Source organism: Podarcis muralis, chromosome 5, assembly GCF_964188315.1.
Source record: "Podarcis muralis chromosome 5, rPodMur119.hap1.1, whole genome shotgun sequence".
Lineage (NCBI taxonomy): Eukaryota > Metazoa > Chordata > Lepidosauria > Squamata > Lacertidae > Podarcis > Podarcis muralis.
This window is the reverse complement of record NC_135659.1, coordinates 92,738,389-92,754,261: the sequence shown is the minus strand read 5'-3', so window position 1 is coordinate 92,754,261 and position 15,873 is coordinate 92,738,389. Positions and strand designations below refer to the sequence as shown.

At 48.0% G+C, this 15,873-nt stretch overlaps 1 protein-coding gene across 1 annotated transcript in view; it reads right to left on the bottom strand.

Annotated features, from left to right (window-relative positions):
- The window catches only part of COL9A3 (collagen type IX alpha 3 chain), a 74,748-nt gene that overhangs the window by 49,567 nt on the left and 9,308 nt on the right, over positions 1-15,873 (bottom strand). The window contains exons 3-8 of the mRNA XM_028735408.2: positions 13,959-13,994; positions 9,856-9,927; positions 9,497-9,550; positions 3,797-3,832; positions 1,670-1,693; positions 368-421 (exon numbers count right to left, since the gene is read on the bottom strand). Coding sequence (XP_028591241.2) covers positions 368-421; positions 1,670-1,693; positions 3,797-3,832; positions 9,497-9,550; positions 9,856-9,927; positions 13,959-13,994 — 276 coding nt within the window. The remainder of the gene's footprint in view (positions 1-367; positions 422-1,669; positions 1,694-3,796; positions 3,833-9,496; positions 9,551-9,855; positions 9,928-13,958; positions 13,995-15,873) is intronic.

Below are 15,873 nucleotides of genomic sequence, written 5' to 3'. Positions count from 1 at the left end.
AGATCGATAAAAAGCCACTGTGTCAAAAGGAGTTATTGTGAAAATAAGAAGTATCTCCAGGGGGAAGGGGACAAAGGTTGTGCTCACTCAGGGTGCCAAATGACCAGAGTCTGCCTCTGTTTCAAGAGCTGCTCCCTTCTCAGCCACGCTAAAAGGAGACGCAGCTGCCAAATTTTGAATCGATTCAGTACTTGGCTCTGAGAGGGTGCCATGATGCTGGCAGGCGTTGCTTATAAAGGAAAGATTGCCACCTGGTTGTTTGGACATACAGTTGCAACACCTGAAAAACGCAGTGCTGAAAGGCAAGAGGTTTGTCCCTTTGGGGCGCATCATGGCATGGCAAACTTCAGAAGGAAGGGGAACTCACGGGTGGTCCTGGATATCCGTTTCCACCTGGGAGCCCACTGGGGCCTGGAGGTCCCTGCAAAAGAGAGAAAGCATGTTATATGAACCACAACCGTAGGACAGGAGCTCTGAACATCCAAGGTATTTGAATCATCTTGCTAAGGAGCTGTTCTTACTTCGCAATCCAATCCATCATTTATTGCGTTTGACTAAAAGCCATTACAAATTCAATTACACATCCAGCAAGTCAGTTAAAACCTGTTAAATATATATATATCCAGAGATATACATCCATTTACAATAAGTCAAATTAATGAATCGCCTGCACTGTCTATAGCAGTGTTTCCCAACCTTGTGCCTCCAGCTGTTTTTGAACTACAACTCCCATCATCCCTGACTAGCAAGACCAGTGGCAAGGGATGATGGGAATTGTAGTCCAAAAACAGCTGGAGGCACAAGGTTGGGAAACACTGGTCTATAGCATTCTCTCCCCCCCCCCCCCCGGTTATTTCATTTTATTTGTAAAATTCCGTACCTGCCTTTCACCCATAAAGCCAAAGGACAGGTCGCTGCAAGAGCAAATCTGTCCATTTAGGCTCCTCTCAGCTTCTCAGTCCTAAGCTCCACATTTCCATTTCGTATGTTCCCGACAGATACAACGTGTGCAATTTAACTTCCAACCCACAAAGAGAGAAGGGGGTGGGGACACACACACACACACACACACACACACACACCCCTCATCACTTCCTCAGCTGGCTGGCACAATCATGTCAAAACTGGGCTGGGGAAGGGATCGCAAGTGAGTCTGCATTGCAATCATCGCAAGCATTGTCTTTTATATAGCTAGCATGAATACTTTTAGCTGCTTTAGCAAATAGGGCTGTTTTGTATGGCACAACCGGATCAGAATCAGATAACAGCCAACATATTTTCACTTCAGGGTTCTGCCAGCATCTGTTCCAAAAAAAATCTCTTTCTGGGGTTTGGATAGAGGTGACAGTGGAGTATATAATGGGGGAGACCTTCTACCTTGCCTACCCCACAAATTGTTGTCGTTTAGTTGTGTCCAGCTCTTCGTGGCCCCATGGACCAGAGCATGCCAGGCACTCCTGTCTTCCACTGCCTCCCACAGTTTGGTCAAACTCATGTTAGTACAAAGTCTTAAATGCTATGGGACATTTCTAGATCTTCCATCTAAAACTGATGCAGGCATTGTTTGAAAACGGAGAGCTGTGAAGGCAGTTCTCAGGGAGGCAAAGGTAAGTATTAAGCTCTGGTGTGGTTAGATTTCGGCAAATAGTACCAAGCTGGTCTTGCTTACCGGAGGCCCTGGAAGTCCTTTGCCCTGAAAGTGAGATCAAAATTACATTTCAAAAACAGAAGATTCATAAAAAAATAGACCTTGTTTGAAAACCCACCCTCTCCTCTCTTTTCCCTTCCCTTTATTCAAATATAAAATGTGCAGTTTTAAAACATTAGCAAACTATTTTGCCCCTTTCCTGCTAAGGGAATGGATGTTCTTACACGGACGTAAGAGGCTGTGAGGAAATGTGAAAACTGATGCAGTGAACTAAGTTGCACATGGTGGTTTTGTTAAGCATAATTGTTTAATGCACATTGAAATGGAAAATAACTCTATAATGTGTCTGCATGTATACTGTGAAACATGGCATGGAAATTTCCACTGAAGCTGCAGAGAGCCTAACAGGGTAATCATTAAGTGGGGCTGTATCTCTGCTGGCTCAGTCACAAGCTGAGAATCCCATAGGTCTATGCATATGCTTTGTTTTCCAGCTGCTGAAGAGAACGGACGTGCTAATCTCTCCAGTAAAACAGCCACAGGCTAAATGGAGGCTGTTTGAAGAGAGATACTGTATAGCTTTGATTTTTTAGCTCAGGATGCAAGATGCTAGGAATCTAAAAGGTTTATACCTATGCTGGGATCAGTATAAAGAAATAGGCAACTATCTGAATGTAACTTTTATTGTTTCAAGTTGTTTGGAGTTAAAGTTCTGCAAGTAAAGTTTTTGAACCATATTTTTGGACTATTTCAAAGAAGAGTCCATTTGTATTCATCCAACAGCTTCCATAGGCCCAATATTAATAACCTCAATAGGTTTCTCATCCAACAGGTGATGCTACTGTGACTGCCCATAACTGCCCATCAGGAAGACCAAAGTGACTTATCCTTTGAGCCCAGTAAGACAAACACCCACCATCTATTAAATGATCATCTGAGGACCTTCCTGGCCTTGCTACATTTGAACATATTTCTTATAATTGTCAATATTGAACAGCTGTCTGTCAGGACATTTGGGTGCTATTTATCAACTTGTAGGTTTAAACTGAGATGGATATATGGATGGTTTTTGTATTATTATTATTGGGAGCCGGGGTTTATTTTTTGCCTTTTCGATTCTTTCTTTCGTTAAATTTGCTATAAAAATAAAGAAATGTCAGCAATTGCGCATGTTAGCTGTTTAATGGAGAGGACCAACTCTGACCAATGCAGGATGCGCAGTTCCTTCTTCAGCTACAAAAACCAAAACAAAAACACATGTGGTTTCCTCCCCTGAAATGATCCAGGTGACAGAACATCAGTTCACATCATGATGGAACATTAACAACAGAGACAAAAGGCAATACTGTGAACTATTGGCGCAATAACTTCACAGCTTTCCGCAGCGATGGCACAAGATTTAACAAAATGGTATTTTGCACCTGTATAACTTTTATGAGCTGATCCAAATCCTTGCTGATTCCAATGGACTAACTGTGGCCAAATGTACCCATCTGTTGGCGCTGGCTAATTTTCAGGCCCAGCAGACGTTGAGTTGGAAATTGAACACTGGACCAGATCTAGCATCTCCTCTCTTGGCTATTGTTGGACACACAAAGCTTCCTTGTGCTATGTAGTCTGGTACTATCTGCTATGACTTCCCATTTTCCAGCTCCTTTAAACAGGAGGTGCTGGGACCACCTGGATCAGGCGACGGCAAGGTTTACCTTGCCTGGGCCAGTTCACTCCAGCGGAGATCCCTCCATAGGCCAGACTGCGCACGACCCCACGATTTCCGGCATCTACACCTGCGCAGCCGCAGTTTCCATCGTCTGCGTAGACATGATTTCCAGTGCCACGAAAGCGAGTCCCCGTGCCGCGCTGATTTAGCACAGCTTGCAGGGACTCGCCGAGTGGGTGGCTCAGTTCGGGGGCTGGTTAAATGGCGCCCGTGGGCCGCTTGTGGCCCATGGGCCTTAGGTGGATGACCCCTGACCTGGATGCAAAAAGTGTGTTCTGCCCCTTAGCTATGCCCTTGCCTTATTCCTGCGACTTCAGAAACAGCAGCACGAAGGATCCCCGTTGACATTGCACTACACAGCAATGTGCGTGATGCACAACCTACTCCATACTTATATGCAAGAGATATAAAATTGTAGGTTCACTCACGGCTGGTCCAGCTGGCCCCGGAGGTCCTATGGCGCCCTGCCAGATGGAAACATTAAAATTAGCGCTGCACTGAATTTGGATTCCACTGTGAAAGTTGCCATTTAGGGACTGATGTCAAAATGATCACAGAAACCCTGCATTCTGCTCTTTCATGAGCACCTCTTTGCAGTCATGGTTCCTCTAATTTCATTTTTATTTGTTTGTTTTTGCATTTATATGCCACCTTTATCTTCCAGGGAGCTCTCCTCTTCCCCATTTCATCTGCAAAACAACCCTGAAAGGCCAGTTAGGTTGAGAGGCGATGACTGGCCCAAGCTCACCCAGTGAGTTTCAGGGCTGAGTGGGGATCCTAACCCTGGTCTCTCCCAGGTCATAGTCCAACACTCTAACCATTACACAACACTGCTGCTGCTCCTGCTTTGGGAGGTGGGGAAGTGGGAATTCATGCCCAACCATCTGAGAAGGTGCTCCCAGCCTTGTCAAATGGTGCTGAGCACCGGTGGTCACAAAACCAGTTCTACCTTGTGCATAATAACTCACAAGTGGTTGGTGCAGAAAGAGACTCATGTCGCCTTGCACAACTGAATGCACACCCCAGTTCAGCGCGAATGGGTGACCCTCTGGATGTCACCATTGCCCATTTGCACTAGATCACTTTGAACTAGTTGTGCAAAAAACAACAGCACCCCAACCTCTTCATGTTGATGCTTTTGGATGTATAGAGATGCAGGTATAGATCTATTGCAGGAAATAATAAATTACATATATGTTTGCCCTCCCCTCCCTTTCAACTCAGTAATAAGAAGTGATCAGGCTTGCTAAAAAACATAAAACAGAAAAATCAGTTCCACCCATTGGCCTACTGAAAAACCTTTCTGACCAACGTCACAAATTCACACCAGGCAGAGTTGTAACTCTCCTCGTTTGCTTTATACCAAGGCAGAGGGTTCTCTCTGTTTTTTGAATATTTTTGAATTAGTTTTTCAACACAAACCCAATAAAGTGGTACCTCGGTTTCCGAACATAATCTGTTCTGAGTTCCAAAATGTTTGAAAATGGAAAACTCAATACGAAAAACTCAACATGGAAGCCGCGTGGCATGTTCAACTTCTGAGGTGCTTTCGAAAACCGAAGCATTTACTTCTGGGTTTACGGTGTTCGTAAACTGAAATGTTTGTCAACGGAAATGTTCGAAAACCAAGGTACCACTGTAATAGCCAAATTATAATAGTAACGATTAATTCCAAAATTATCAAAATTATCAAAATGTCAATCAACTTCCAATTAATGCATTTTATTTAAAGTGGCTCCCCGCATGGTGGACTGGGTGCAATTTCCGATCTTATATCACTGTGTTCCATAATCTTAATTAATATCAGTTACATTTCAGTTATAATAATAATCCCTTAGTCAACAGCTGCATAATTAATGGTTTCCATCCATGATGTTACAATATATAAATTTATAAAGCTTCAAGTGAGGAACTCAAACTGTTATCTTTATTCTGCCCTGCATGTGAAAACTGTTATGTGCATGGAGGTCATGTGACTTGTGTGGCAGCACAACCCGGAAGACGCATGTCCAAGTTTTGCGCTGGGGCATGTCAGAGGGTATGGTAGCACCATTCACATTGCAAGAAAGGAGATTCCAAATAAACATCAGGAAGAACTTTCTGACAGAAAGAGTTGTTCTGGTTGTGGACTCTCCTTCTTTGGAGGTTTTTAAGCAGAGTTGGGAGGCCATCTGCCATGGATGCTTTAGCTGAGATTCTTGCATTGTAGGGATTTGGACTACAATGACCCTTGGGTCCCTTCCAATCCTATGATTCTACCACAGCAATATCAACATTTGAGAAAGCTTGGCTTTTGAAAAACAGCAGGTCCTCAGTTCTTAGCTAACTGGGGACCATTAGTCCACACTAACTACCAGATGTCCTCCAGCATAAGACTGGAGGGAGTTGTGAATATTGTGCATATTGTTATAGGGTTTTTTTTGGGGGGGGGACCACACTGAACCCTAGAAATTAATAAATGGCAGGAATTCGATTATTTGGGATGTGAAGGGAAAATACACGCTGCAAAGGAATTCTTGGGCTAGCCTATGCAAAATGACCTGGGCAAGGTAGGGCCATTAAGAAACAAAACAAGGCCATTGAGAGCAAAGCAATATAATTGTCCTCCCCCCTTACCCTGAACTGCAAACAGAGGCTGGGGGGGGGGGTTGGAAGATTGCCAGGGCAACTGGGTGTGAGGTGAAGGGAAAAGAGAGTTTTTTTAGTAGGGTGTTCTGGGAAGAAGAAGGGAAAAGTAAGACTGGGATCCATATTGGGCAGGCTGGCTGAAGGCTGGCTGCAGTGATGTGGGGGACAAGCCCCTCTTGAAATGACCATGACATAAGATCTGGACTCTCTCCATGCAGACTGAAGGTGTAAATAGGGGAATAGATCATATTTCTTAAAGCTACGACAGTCACCGCCGTGTCTCAATTCTCCAAAGGAACACAGACCCTGGGTGAGTGCCTGGAACCCCTGGCAATCTTGCAGAGAGTGTGGGTGGCACCCAACTTTTGTAGCAATATGCATTGGGGGTGGGTGGTGTATTTGCAGATGAAAACTAACAGGCACAGGAGGAGTTCAGCACCTCTCCTGCCCGTCATTTGCAAAGCGCCTCCCCCTTTCCCACCATTGCTATGATATTGGCAAGCATGTCTCTGAACCCTGTTTGAGGATGTAAGTGATATCCTGTCGAAAGCTCTCTCCTCCATGAATTTGGCCTTAAAAAAAGGGACTTGGTTTACGAAAACATCTAAAAAGCTGTTTCTTGATTTGGAGTTCAAAAAGAAGGGCACCCTGGCATTCTGCATACCACACCAAAGCAGATTAGAAGGGTTTTTCACCCCCCCGTTAAATTTAAAGACAACCCTCTAATCAGATGGACAGCTTCTGAGAGCTCAAAGCCATAATTAATTCCATTTCCACCCCCTTAAGATCAGGCTGTAATCCCATCAAGATCAACTTTGTTTACAAATGCCAGCTTAGTTATAGATTTTTAAAAGCTCGGCTATTCACATTTTTTTGTTGCTGGACTACTTCCTGACAAATCCTAAACTAGTCTTTTACAGCGCTGGCTGCTTGGAAGGAAAGAGTGGATTGTTGTCCTTCTTAATGGCTGAAGAAATGATGAGTTCTCAGGGAAAGCTTGGTAATTCTTACATCAAATCTGCTGCAAACCTCGCACAAATCCTGAGCTAGAATCCCTTAAAATATGGAAAGTAATTCACACACTGGTTAGCTGTATGTGCAGTGGGTAATAGCAAAGTTGGGGGAACTGTGGACCTCTCCAGATATTGTTTAGCCTGGATAAAAGGAGACTGAGAGGAGAGATGATAGCCATCTTCAAATATCTAAAGGACTGTCACATGGAGGATGGCGCAACCTTGTCTTCTCCTGCTTTGGAGGGTAGGACTCCAACCAATGGCTTCAAGATGCAAGAAAGGAGATTCCGACTAAACATCAGGAAGAACTTTCTGACTGTAAGAGCTGTTCAACCATGGAACTGTCTCCCTTGGAAGATGGTGGACTTTCCTTCCTTAGAAGTTTTTAAGCAGAGGTTGGATGGCCATCTGTCATGGATGCTTTAGCTGAGATTCCTGCATTGCAGGGGGTTGGACTAGATCAGGGTTTCTCAAACTTGGATCTCCAGCTGGTTTCGGACTACAGTTCCTATCATCCCTGACCACTGGTCTTGCTGGCTAGGGATGATGGGAGTTGTAGTCCAACAACAGCTGGAGACTTGAGGTCGGGAAACACTGGACTAGACCAGTGTTTCCCAACCTTTTTTGGGCAAAGGCACACTTGTTTCATGAAAAAAATCTCGAGGCACACCACCATTACAGCCCCGTGACGTCAGCGCGCAGCGTCACGCCGGGAGGGACGCACGAAAGTGTAAGTTTCAATTTTTTCCCCTCCCCCTTGCCTTCCTTCTGTGCCAACCGCCAAAAAGCCAAGAAAAAAGCCAAGACTTTAGGGCAGCAGGTCGACACGGAAGAAGCTCCTACCTAAGGACGGCCATGTCCTCTTCTGCCACACTTGGCAGCCCTGCCTCACGGTCGTGACTCCCACCCTGATTTCTCCCCGCAGGTCGAGCGGCACAGGCAGCCCAATGTGCCCAGCCCAGACACAAGCCCCACTTCCCCACTCTAGATCCTGAATGCGACCAAGTGCTCTGGACTCCCGAGCAGGGTGGGAAAGAGGACTCGCATCTGGTAGCCTCCGGGCTCCTCGCCTGCTCGAGGGATGGCATTGCAGGCAAGCTGCCGGCCGTCGCCATCGCCGCCCCCTCATGCGAGTGGACCTGCCCGGAGTGGTGGGCCGGGGGAGGCTCGCTCTCTGTGGGGATGTGGCCCGCACGCGCGGCCCCACTTCCTCCTGCCCAGGGCTGAGCTCCTTACCCGCGATCTCGGTCTCGCGCACGCGGATCCCACTTATTCCGAAGCTCGCGCCACTAGCCGGGGCTCTCACACCGTGCCAGGGTGAGGCGGCGCGGCCCACTGACGTCATCGCGGCTCGCCGCCGCCCTCGACTTCCCTGTTCCCTCCCCTCCCTCGGGTCGCCGTGGTTACCGAGGACTGCAAGCTGCTCGGGCGAGCGTGGGGCATTAAATGGGAGAAGGAAAATTAAAATTAAAACTCGCCTGAAGGCCGCCTCTCCGGATATCTTTCGAATTTTTTAATTTTTCCCGTGGCACACCAGGCAACGTCTCGCGGCACACTAGTGTGCCGCGGAACACCGGTTGGGAAACACTGGACTAGACGAATCTCAAGGTCTCTTCCAACTCTACGATTCTATTCTCCCATCAACCCCAGCCAGCACAACCAATGGTCAGCGATGTTGGGACTTGCAGAAGAACAACATCTAGAGGGCTGCACGTTCCTCACCCCCATTCTAGATCAACTATCGCCTCCTGTCATTCCCGTTGTCCTCCAGCCACTTTTCAGCATCGCTCCCATGCACCCCACCTGCCCAGTTTAGACTCGCCAGATCTGCAGCCCTGAGTTCGTATTTGCATGCAGGAGATCGGCTGCAGAATCTGAGCGCCCAGCAGAATGAAGGACACCTGTCGGTTCAGAAGCCACCTTCAACCCATCTCCTTCCTATACATTCCCCCCACCCCCAGAACTGTTCCTACCCCCTGGAAAAAAACTTATTTGGTTACATAATACCCAGTATGAACAAACCCCAAGGCCTGCTACCCAGGGTTTGGGATCAGGGTCAGCCTGTCAGAATCGGCAAACTATATATCTGTGGCCAGTTGCCCTCCTCTCCTCCTCCTGTACTTAAGCACCAAACCTCTGGTGGAAAATGGGCCCCTAGTTCCTCTAGAGCTATAATTTATCTGAGTCAGACCCACATATCCCACCAGTCAATAGAGGGGCAGGGGACCATTTTTAGCGTGAGGGCCACATTCACTTCTGGGCAAGCCATCTAAGAGCCACATGGCAGAAGTGGGCGGGGCCAGAGGCAGAATTGGGTGGAACAGTTAATTGCCAATTTCACCTTTTCTGAAGGAGAACCCAACAACACCTAGAAGACCTCAGGCTTCCCAACCAAGGCATGCAGATTAATATTGCCATTCCACTTTGGCCAACGAGCTTGCTTTTGCCCCAATGGTCCTTCAAGTTTTTTAAAGTTCTGGTACTTACTCTGTCCCCTGGTGGCCCTAATGGTCCAGGTGGGCCATCGGATCCCGTTAAACCCTGACGAAGAAGCAGCAGAGAAAATATTAACGTTTTCATTTGTGAGATTTCTTACCCATCCTTCACCACGAGGTCCAGAGGCGGGATACGACGACTGACAAAATTCAATATTAAACCCAGTCTTTAAAAATTATAGCCAAGAGAACAGAGTGGGGTCCTTTTTTAAAAAAGAAAAGAGAATGACTATATTGAAGAACACACAGAGAGATTTCCCCCCATAATTTGAGTGCTGGGATGTGAGCAAAGCATGCTGGGAATCGCTCTTACTAATGAGGAGGGCGCAGGAAGGAATATTCAATACTTACATCTACTCCCGGAAGGCCGGGCAAGCCGGCATTCCCTGCTTTCCCAGGCTTCCCTGGTGCTCCTTTCGGCCCCTAAAACCAGATTAAGAGGCAGGCACTGTTAATATAACAACCACAGAGATATAACAGGATAGCATGGCTTCAGCGTTGACACTTTCTCAAAGCATGGACTCTGCAGCATACCGTATTTTTCGCTTTATAAGACGCACCAGACCACAAGACGCACCTAGTTTTTGGAGGAGGAAAACAAGGAAAAAATTATTCTGATTCTCAGAAGCCAGAACAGCAAGAGGGATCGCTGCGCAGTGAAAGCATCAATCCCTCTTGCTGTTCTGGCTTCTGGGATAGCTGCGCAGCCTGCATTCGCTCCATAAGACGCACACACATTTCCCCTTACTTTTTAGGAGGGAAAAAGTGAGTCTTATAGAGCAAAAAATATGGTATATAAGGACGGAATTTCTTTCAAGTCTCGGAGTTGGAATCCATGCTTGACTCACACCAGCAGGAAGGCTCCCCTCAGCGGAATTCTATCCCTGCGGCCTGCCTAATGAGTTGCTAAGTATTTCTCAAGGCTCTGAGCACTTCTCTGCTGTGGGATGTGGAAAAAGAGAAAAGGCTTTGTGCTCCCCAGGCATTCCTCTGCAGCCCCACAAGCTACAGCAGTGGTTCTCAAAGGGTGTGGTGTGCCGCGTGGCTGGAGGTGGTGGCAAGCGTGGCAGGAAGACCCAAGGGCAATCAATATGCCAAGGGCACTTCCCGGCCAAAGGAATGTGCACTGCAGATAGGTAAGTATTCGTTGCCAAAGATAACACAGTCGCTTCTACAGCTCTGGGTAGATACCGTATTTTTCGCCCTATAGGACGCACTTTCCCCCCTCCAAAAATGAAGGGGAAATGTGTGTGCGTCCTATGGGGCGAATGCAGGCTTTCACTGAAGCCTGGAGAGCGAGAGGGGTCGGTGCGCACCGACCCCTCTCACTCTCCAGGCTTCAGGAAGCTCTGCGCAACCCTCGGAAGACCGGCTCCGAGGGTTGCGCAGAGCTGCCTGCAGTCCCGGGCTCAGCGCAGCTCTGCGCGGCCATCGGGAGCGGGGCACGAAGTCCCGCCCGGCTCCCGATGGCTGCGCAGAGCCACCTGCAGTCCCGGGCTCAGCCCAGCTCTGCGCGGCCATTGAGAGCGGGGCGCGAAGTCCCGCCCGGCTCCCGATGGCTGCGCAGAGCCGCCTGCATTCCCGGGCTCAGCGCAGCACTGCGCGGCCATCGAGAGCGGGGCGCGAAGTCCCGCCCGGCTCCCGATGGCTGCGCAGAGCTGCCTCTAGTCCCGGGCTCAGTGCACTTCTCCCCATCGCCAGCCCCACAATCTCGGGGGACAGCGGGGAGGCGGAGCCTGCCTTCCCGCTGTTCCCTGGCCTGGTTCTTCCCCTGGGGGGAAATGAAATTTTTTTCTTCCCCCCCCCAAAAAAAACTAGGTGCGTCCTATGGGCCGGTGCATCCTATGGGGCGCAAGATACGGTAATTTATTGCGGTCAGAGACCAACTTATAAAACACACTTGGGGGTACAATCGCAGAAGGAAAACAAACATTTAAAACAATGTACAACAATAAATTTAAAATTTATAAATGTGATAAGCGTATAGACACTTAAAGCTTTAAGATAAGCTACCGCAGAGAGATGACCCAGAGTCACCCATGGAACCGAGTTTGGGGATTTTCTTAACGAACTAGTTTACGTCGGGGGATGGTCTGTGCGTACAGATCTGTACACAGAATCTGGCGACCATCCGGGTCGTCTTACGATCTTTGCCTAACAGGAAAAGGTCGAATTTTTGCTTTTCCGGGAGGTCAGTGAGCCTCACCAGCAGGGGATCAATGGTCTCACAATGTGCCTCTTCATAAAAGGGACATCTAAAGAACAAGTGCTCTGGGCTTCCTATCTCCCCCAATGAACAGGCGCAAAGTCTCTGAGCATATGGGGCTTTTTTAAAGGAACAGCTCTGGGTATCAATGCGCACCAATCCAGCGGCTACTCAGCTGTGCCCAGGTCCACGCTTTGTGGAGCAGTGGCAGCAACAGAGGACCACTTGCTGCAGCCGGAGACTGCGCCTTTGTGGAAACATCCTCTGCTCATCCCTTTTCAGTCCCCTCCTGGTTCTGGGAAACAGTGGTGCAGGAAAATGTGGGGAAGCATCCAGCCCTTCACTTGCCTGACCTGCGTCTTCTTCCTCCTGTGCTCCACCCCCCCCCCAGCTCTGAAGCTCCCCCTGCCTCCGAGTCTTGGCTCCTGGGTGGTACAGGTCCCCCACAAACCACTGCCCTCCTCTTGCAAGTCAGACTCCAGGCTCCCTTCTACTGCTGCACCCTCAACAATGCCCTGCCAGTCCTTGACACAATATTATACTTTGGGAACGATCCGTGTTCTTATGCAGCTGTATTGTTCTATGCTTCCTGTAAGTCCTGTGATCATATTCTAAAAAAAAAAATCTGTGATATAAATCAAGCACTGCTAGGATATCAGGCTTCAGGGAATTGCCTTCCTCCCCCTGTGGCAGTAGATAAACAGAACAAAGGGAAAGGAGTCTTCCTACCAGTTAGAAACTTTAATAATCATAGTGAGAGAACAAAGAACACATCTCCTATAAATGGCGGTTCTCCCAATTAAGGATCACACCCTGAAATATACTCGGAGTCCTGTAGTGATTTCATGCTCTTTATTGCAGCTTGTAAAAAAGGGATGGAATTGCCCCCAAACCTCAGGCTTTTATATACATTATTTACACAATGAGTCCCATCTGATTGGCTGATTCTGCTTCCCTCCTGGAGTCTGATTGGTATTTTCCTCCAAGTCAATCAGTTGTTGCATTCTAGGATCCTACTTGCCGATTGTTCTAGGATCCAAGCTTAGTACATAACACACACACACCCCTTCTGTCCCTATTAATCTACGTCACTCCTACATCTAGTAATCTGAATTTATACCCTCTGTGCTTTCTGTTCTGCCACTTTCTCAGCTCTTCTTGACCTTGGGCTGAGCGGAGGAATGCTGTCCAGAGACTGTAAATCTCTTAACCCTCTCCCCCCGCAGTGCTTCTTCTCCTAGCTGTTCCGCATCCAGCATTTCCCAGCTACTGCCTTCTGAACTATGCCCCTCTGCAAACCACTGTTCCAAATCTATGCTGTCCTCCTGCTCCTGGGAAGATTCAGGATCAGGGGAGGGGGTGGCTCCCACCATTCCTCCTCAGTACAGCCCTCCTCAGCACGGTCCCTGACGTAGGAGTTGTAAAAAAAATTCGGTGTTGCACAAGCAAATTTTTATTCTCAAAGGGTGGCCCAGGGAAAAAAGCTTGATAACCACTGAGCTAGAGGCTCTCAAGTTTTTCATCCCTACCTGTCCTCCTTTCAGAAATAAAAGTTACCGGAAGCTGCTTTTATTTCCCAGACAAGTGTGTTCCTTGGTCCTTTGCTGTCTCTACTCCTCCTATACCCTTTGCCCCTGATTCTAGTCCCTTTCTTGTACTACAGATGCTTCTGATCATTCCTTGGGTCCATCTATCTCTGTAATGTCTACACTGACTGGCAGCAACACTCCAGAGTTTCAGGATCTCTCTCAACCCTACCTGGAGATGCTGGGGACTTGAACCCAGAACCTTCTGCATCAACCTCATTACTATTATTAACTTTTTTATTATCCATTGTTATTACTATTATTATTAAAAATTTGCATACCAGCCTTTGTCAAAAGACCACGGGGCAGTTTACAACAGAGAACACAAAGCACAAAGCGTAATGCGATATCTATGCAATATACAGATCTGAACAGTTACAGAAATAAAATCACAATAAGGAAGAATGCACAACAGAAGACAGCTTCTCATAAAATGCAGATTCTCAGCGCAGCAAAAAATAAATAAATAAGGGAGGGGGGTATCTAAAAATACAGTAACAGAGCACACTTGCAGAATTTTGCCTCTATCAAAAGTAGCTCTCAATCCCAGCCACCCACATAGAGCATCTGCATGCAAAGTCTCTGATCTACCACTGAGCGATGGCGCTTGTTGGACTCCCCCAAGAACAACATTAAGTAATGTTAAATGAGCAAATACTTACTGGTGGACCAGGCAAACCAGGAGGACCAGGCTCTCCCTAAATATTTTAAAAGAAAGCAGAATTAAGGTTAGGTTCCTATCTCCACTGTCAGCTGCCATATTTACACCCAATCTTTCCCCAGCCCCATTAAAAGCACATGAAGATTTCCTGTAAGTCCGGATGCTTGAGTACTTGCTAGAACTTCACTGTCCACTAAGATTTAGGAACTCCTAAAGCATCATTTTGGGACGCGGGTGGCGCTGTGGGTTAAACCACAGAGCCTAGGACTTGCCGATCAGAAGGTCGGCGGTTTGAATCCCCGTGACAGGGTGAGCTCCCGTTGCTTGGTCCCTGCTCCTGCCAACCTAGCAGTTTGAAAGCACATCAAACTGCAAGTACATAAATAGGTACCACTCCAGCGGGAAGGTAAACGGCATTTCCGTGCGCTGCTCTGGTTTGCCAGAAGCGGCTTAGTCATGCTGGCCACATGACCTGAAAGCTGTATGCCGGCTCCCTCGGCCAATAAAGCGAGATGAGCACCGCAACCCCAGAGTCGGTCACAACTGGACCTGGACCAAGCTAAGTTGGTCTGGTCAGAGCACAATTCAAAGTGTTGGTGCTGACCTTTAAAGCCCTAAACGGCCTCAGTCCTGTATACCTGAAGGAGCGTCTCCACCCCCATCGTTCAGCCCGGACACTGAGATCCAGCTCCAAGGGCCTTCTGGTGGTTCCCTCACTGCAAGAAGCCAAGTTACAGGGAACCAGGCAGAGGGCCTTCTCAGTAGTGGCGCCCGCCCTGTGGAATGCCCTCCCACCAGAGGTCAAGGAAATAAACAACTATCTTACTTTTAGAAGACATCTGAAGGCAGCCCTGTTCAGGGAAGTTTTTAATGTTTGATGTTTTATCATGTTTTTAATATTCTGTTGGGAGCTGCCCAGTGTGGCTTGGGAAACGCAGCCAGATGGGCAGGGTATATATAATTTATTTATTAATTATAATAATAATAATTATCATCATCATCATCTGGATGGGACACCTCCTGGGAACCCTATCGTTCCCCTTGCAGTCCACGAGAGAGCAGAATATAAATGTAAGATAAATGAACCAGCCTGCCCACTGTGGGAGAAAGGACGAGGCAGACCAGGTGCGGGGAACCTCTGTCCCTCCAGACGCTACTGAACTGCAACTCCCAGCAGCCCCAGCAAGCATGGTTAATGACCAGGGATGATGGGAGTGGTAGTTCAGCAACACCTGGAGGACCAAGGGGTACCCACACCTGATGCCTTTGGTGTGATCCTAGGTCTAGAATAGAAGAGTATGGAGTCATCCAACTCCAGGGGACCTGCTGAATCCATCCGATCTAACTCCTTGCCTGATGGATGCCTAGATTACTAAAAATACTGTATTTTTCGCTCTATAAGACGCACTTTTTCCCTTCTAAAAAGTAAGGGAAAATGTATGTGCGTCTTATGGAGCGAATGCAGGCTGTGCGGCTAAGCCAGAACAGGGAGAGGGAGCGCTGTGCAGCACTCCGTCTCGCTGTGCAGCGCTCCGTCTCATTGTTCTAGCTTCTGGCTTAGCTGTGCAAAGCCTCCGGAGGGCATGGGGATGAAGGCTCCCGGTGCCTTGCGGAGGCTTCGCACAAAGCTAGAACAGCTAGAGGGAGCGCTGTGCAGCTATTCTGGCTTTTGGATGACCCTGCGAAGCCTCCGGAGGGCAGCGGGATGAAGGCTCCCCGTGCCCTGCAGAGGCTTCGCGCAAAGCTAGACCAGCTAGAGGGAGCGCTGCACAGCGCTCCCTCCAGCTATTCTGGCTTTTGGATGGCCCCGCGAAGCCTCCGCAGGGCACATGGATGAAGGCTCCCTGTGCCCTGCAGAGGCTTCACGCAAAGCTAGACCAGCTATCCCGGCGGCTATCCCAGAAGCCAGAACAGCA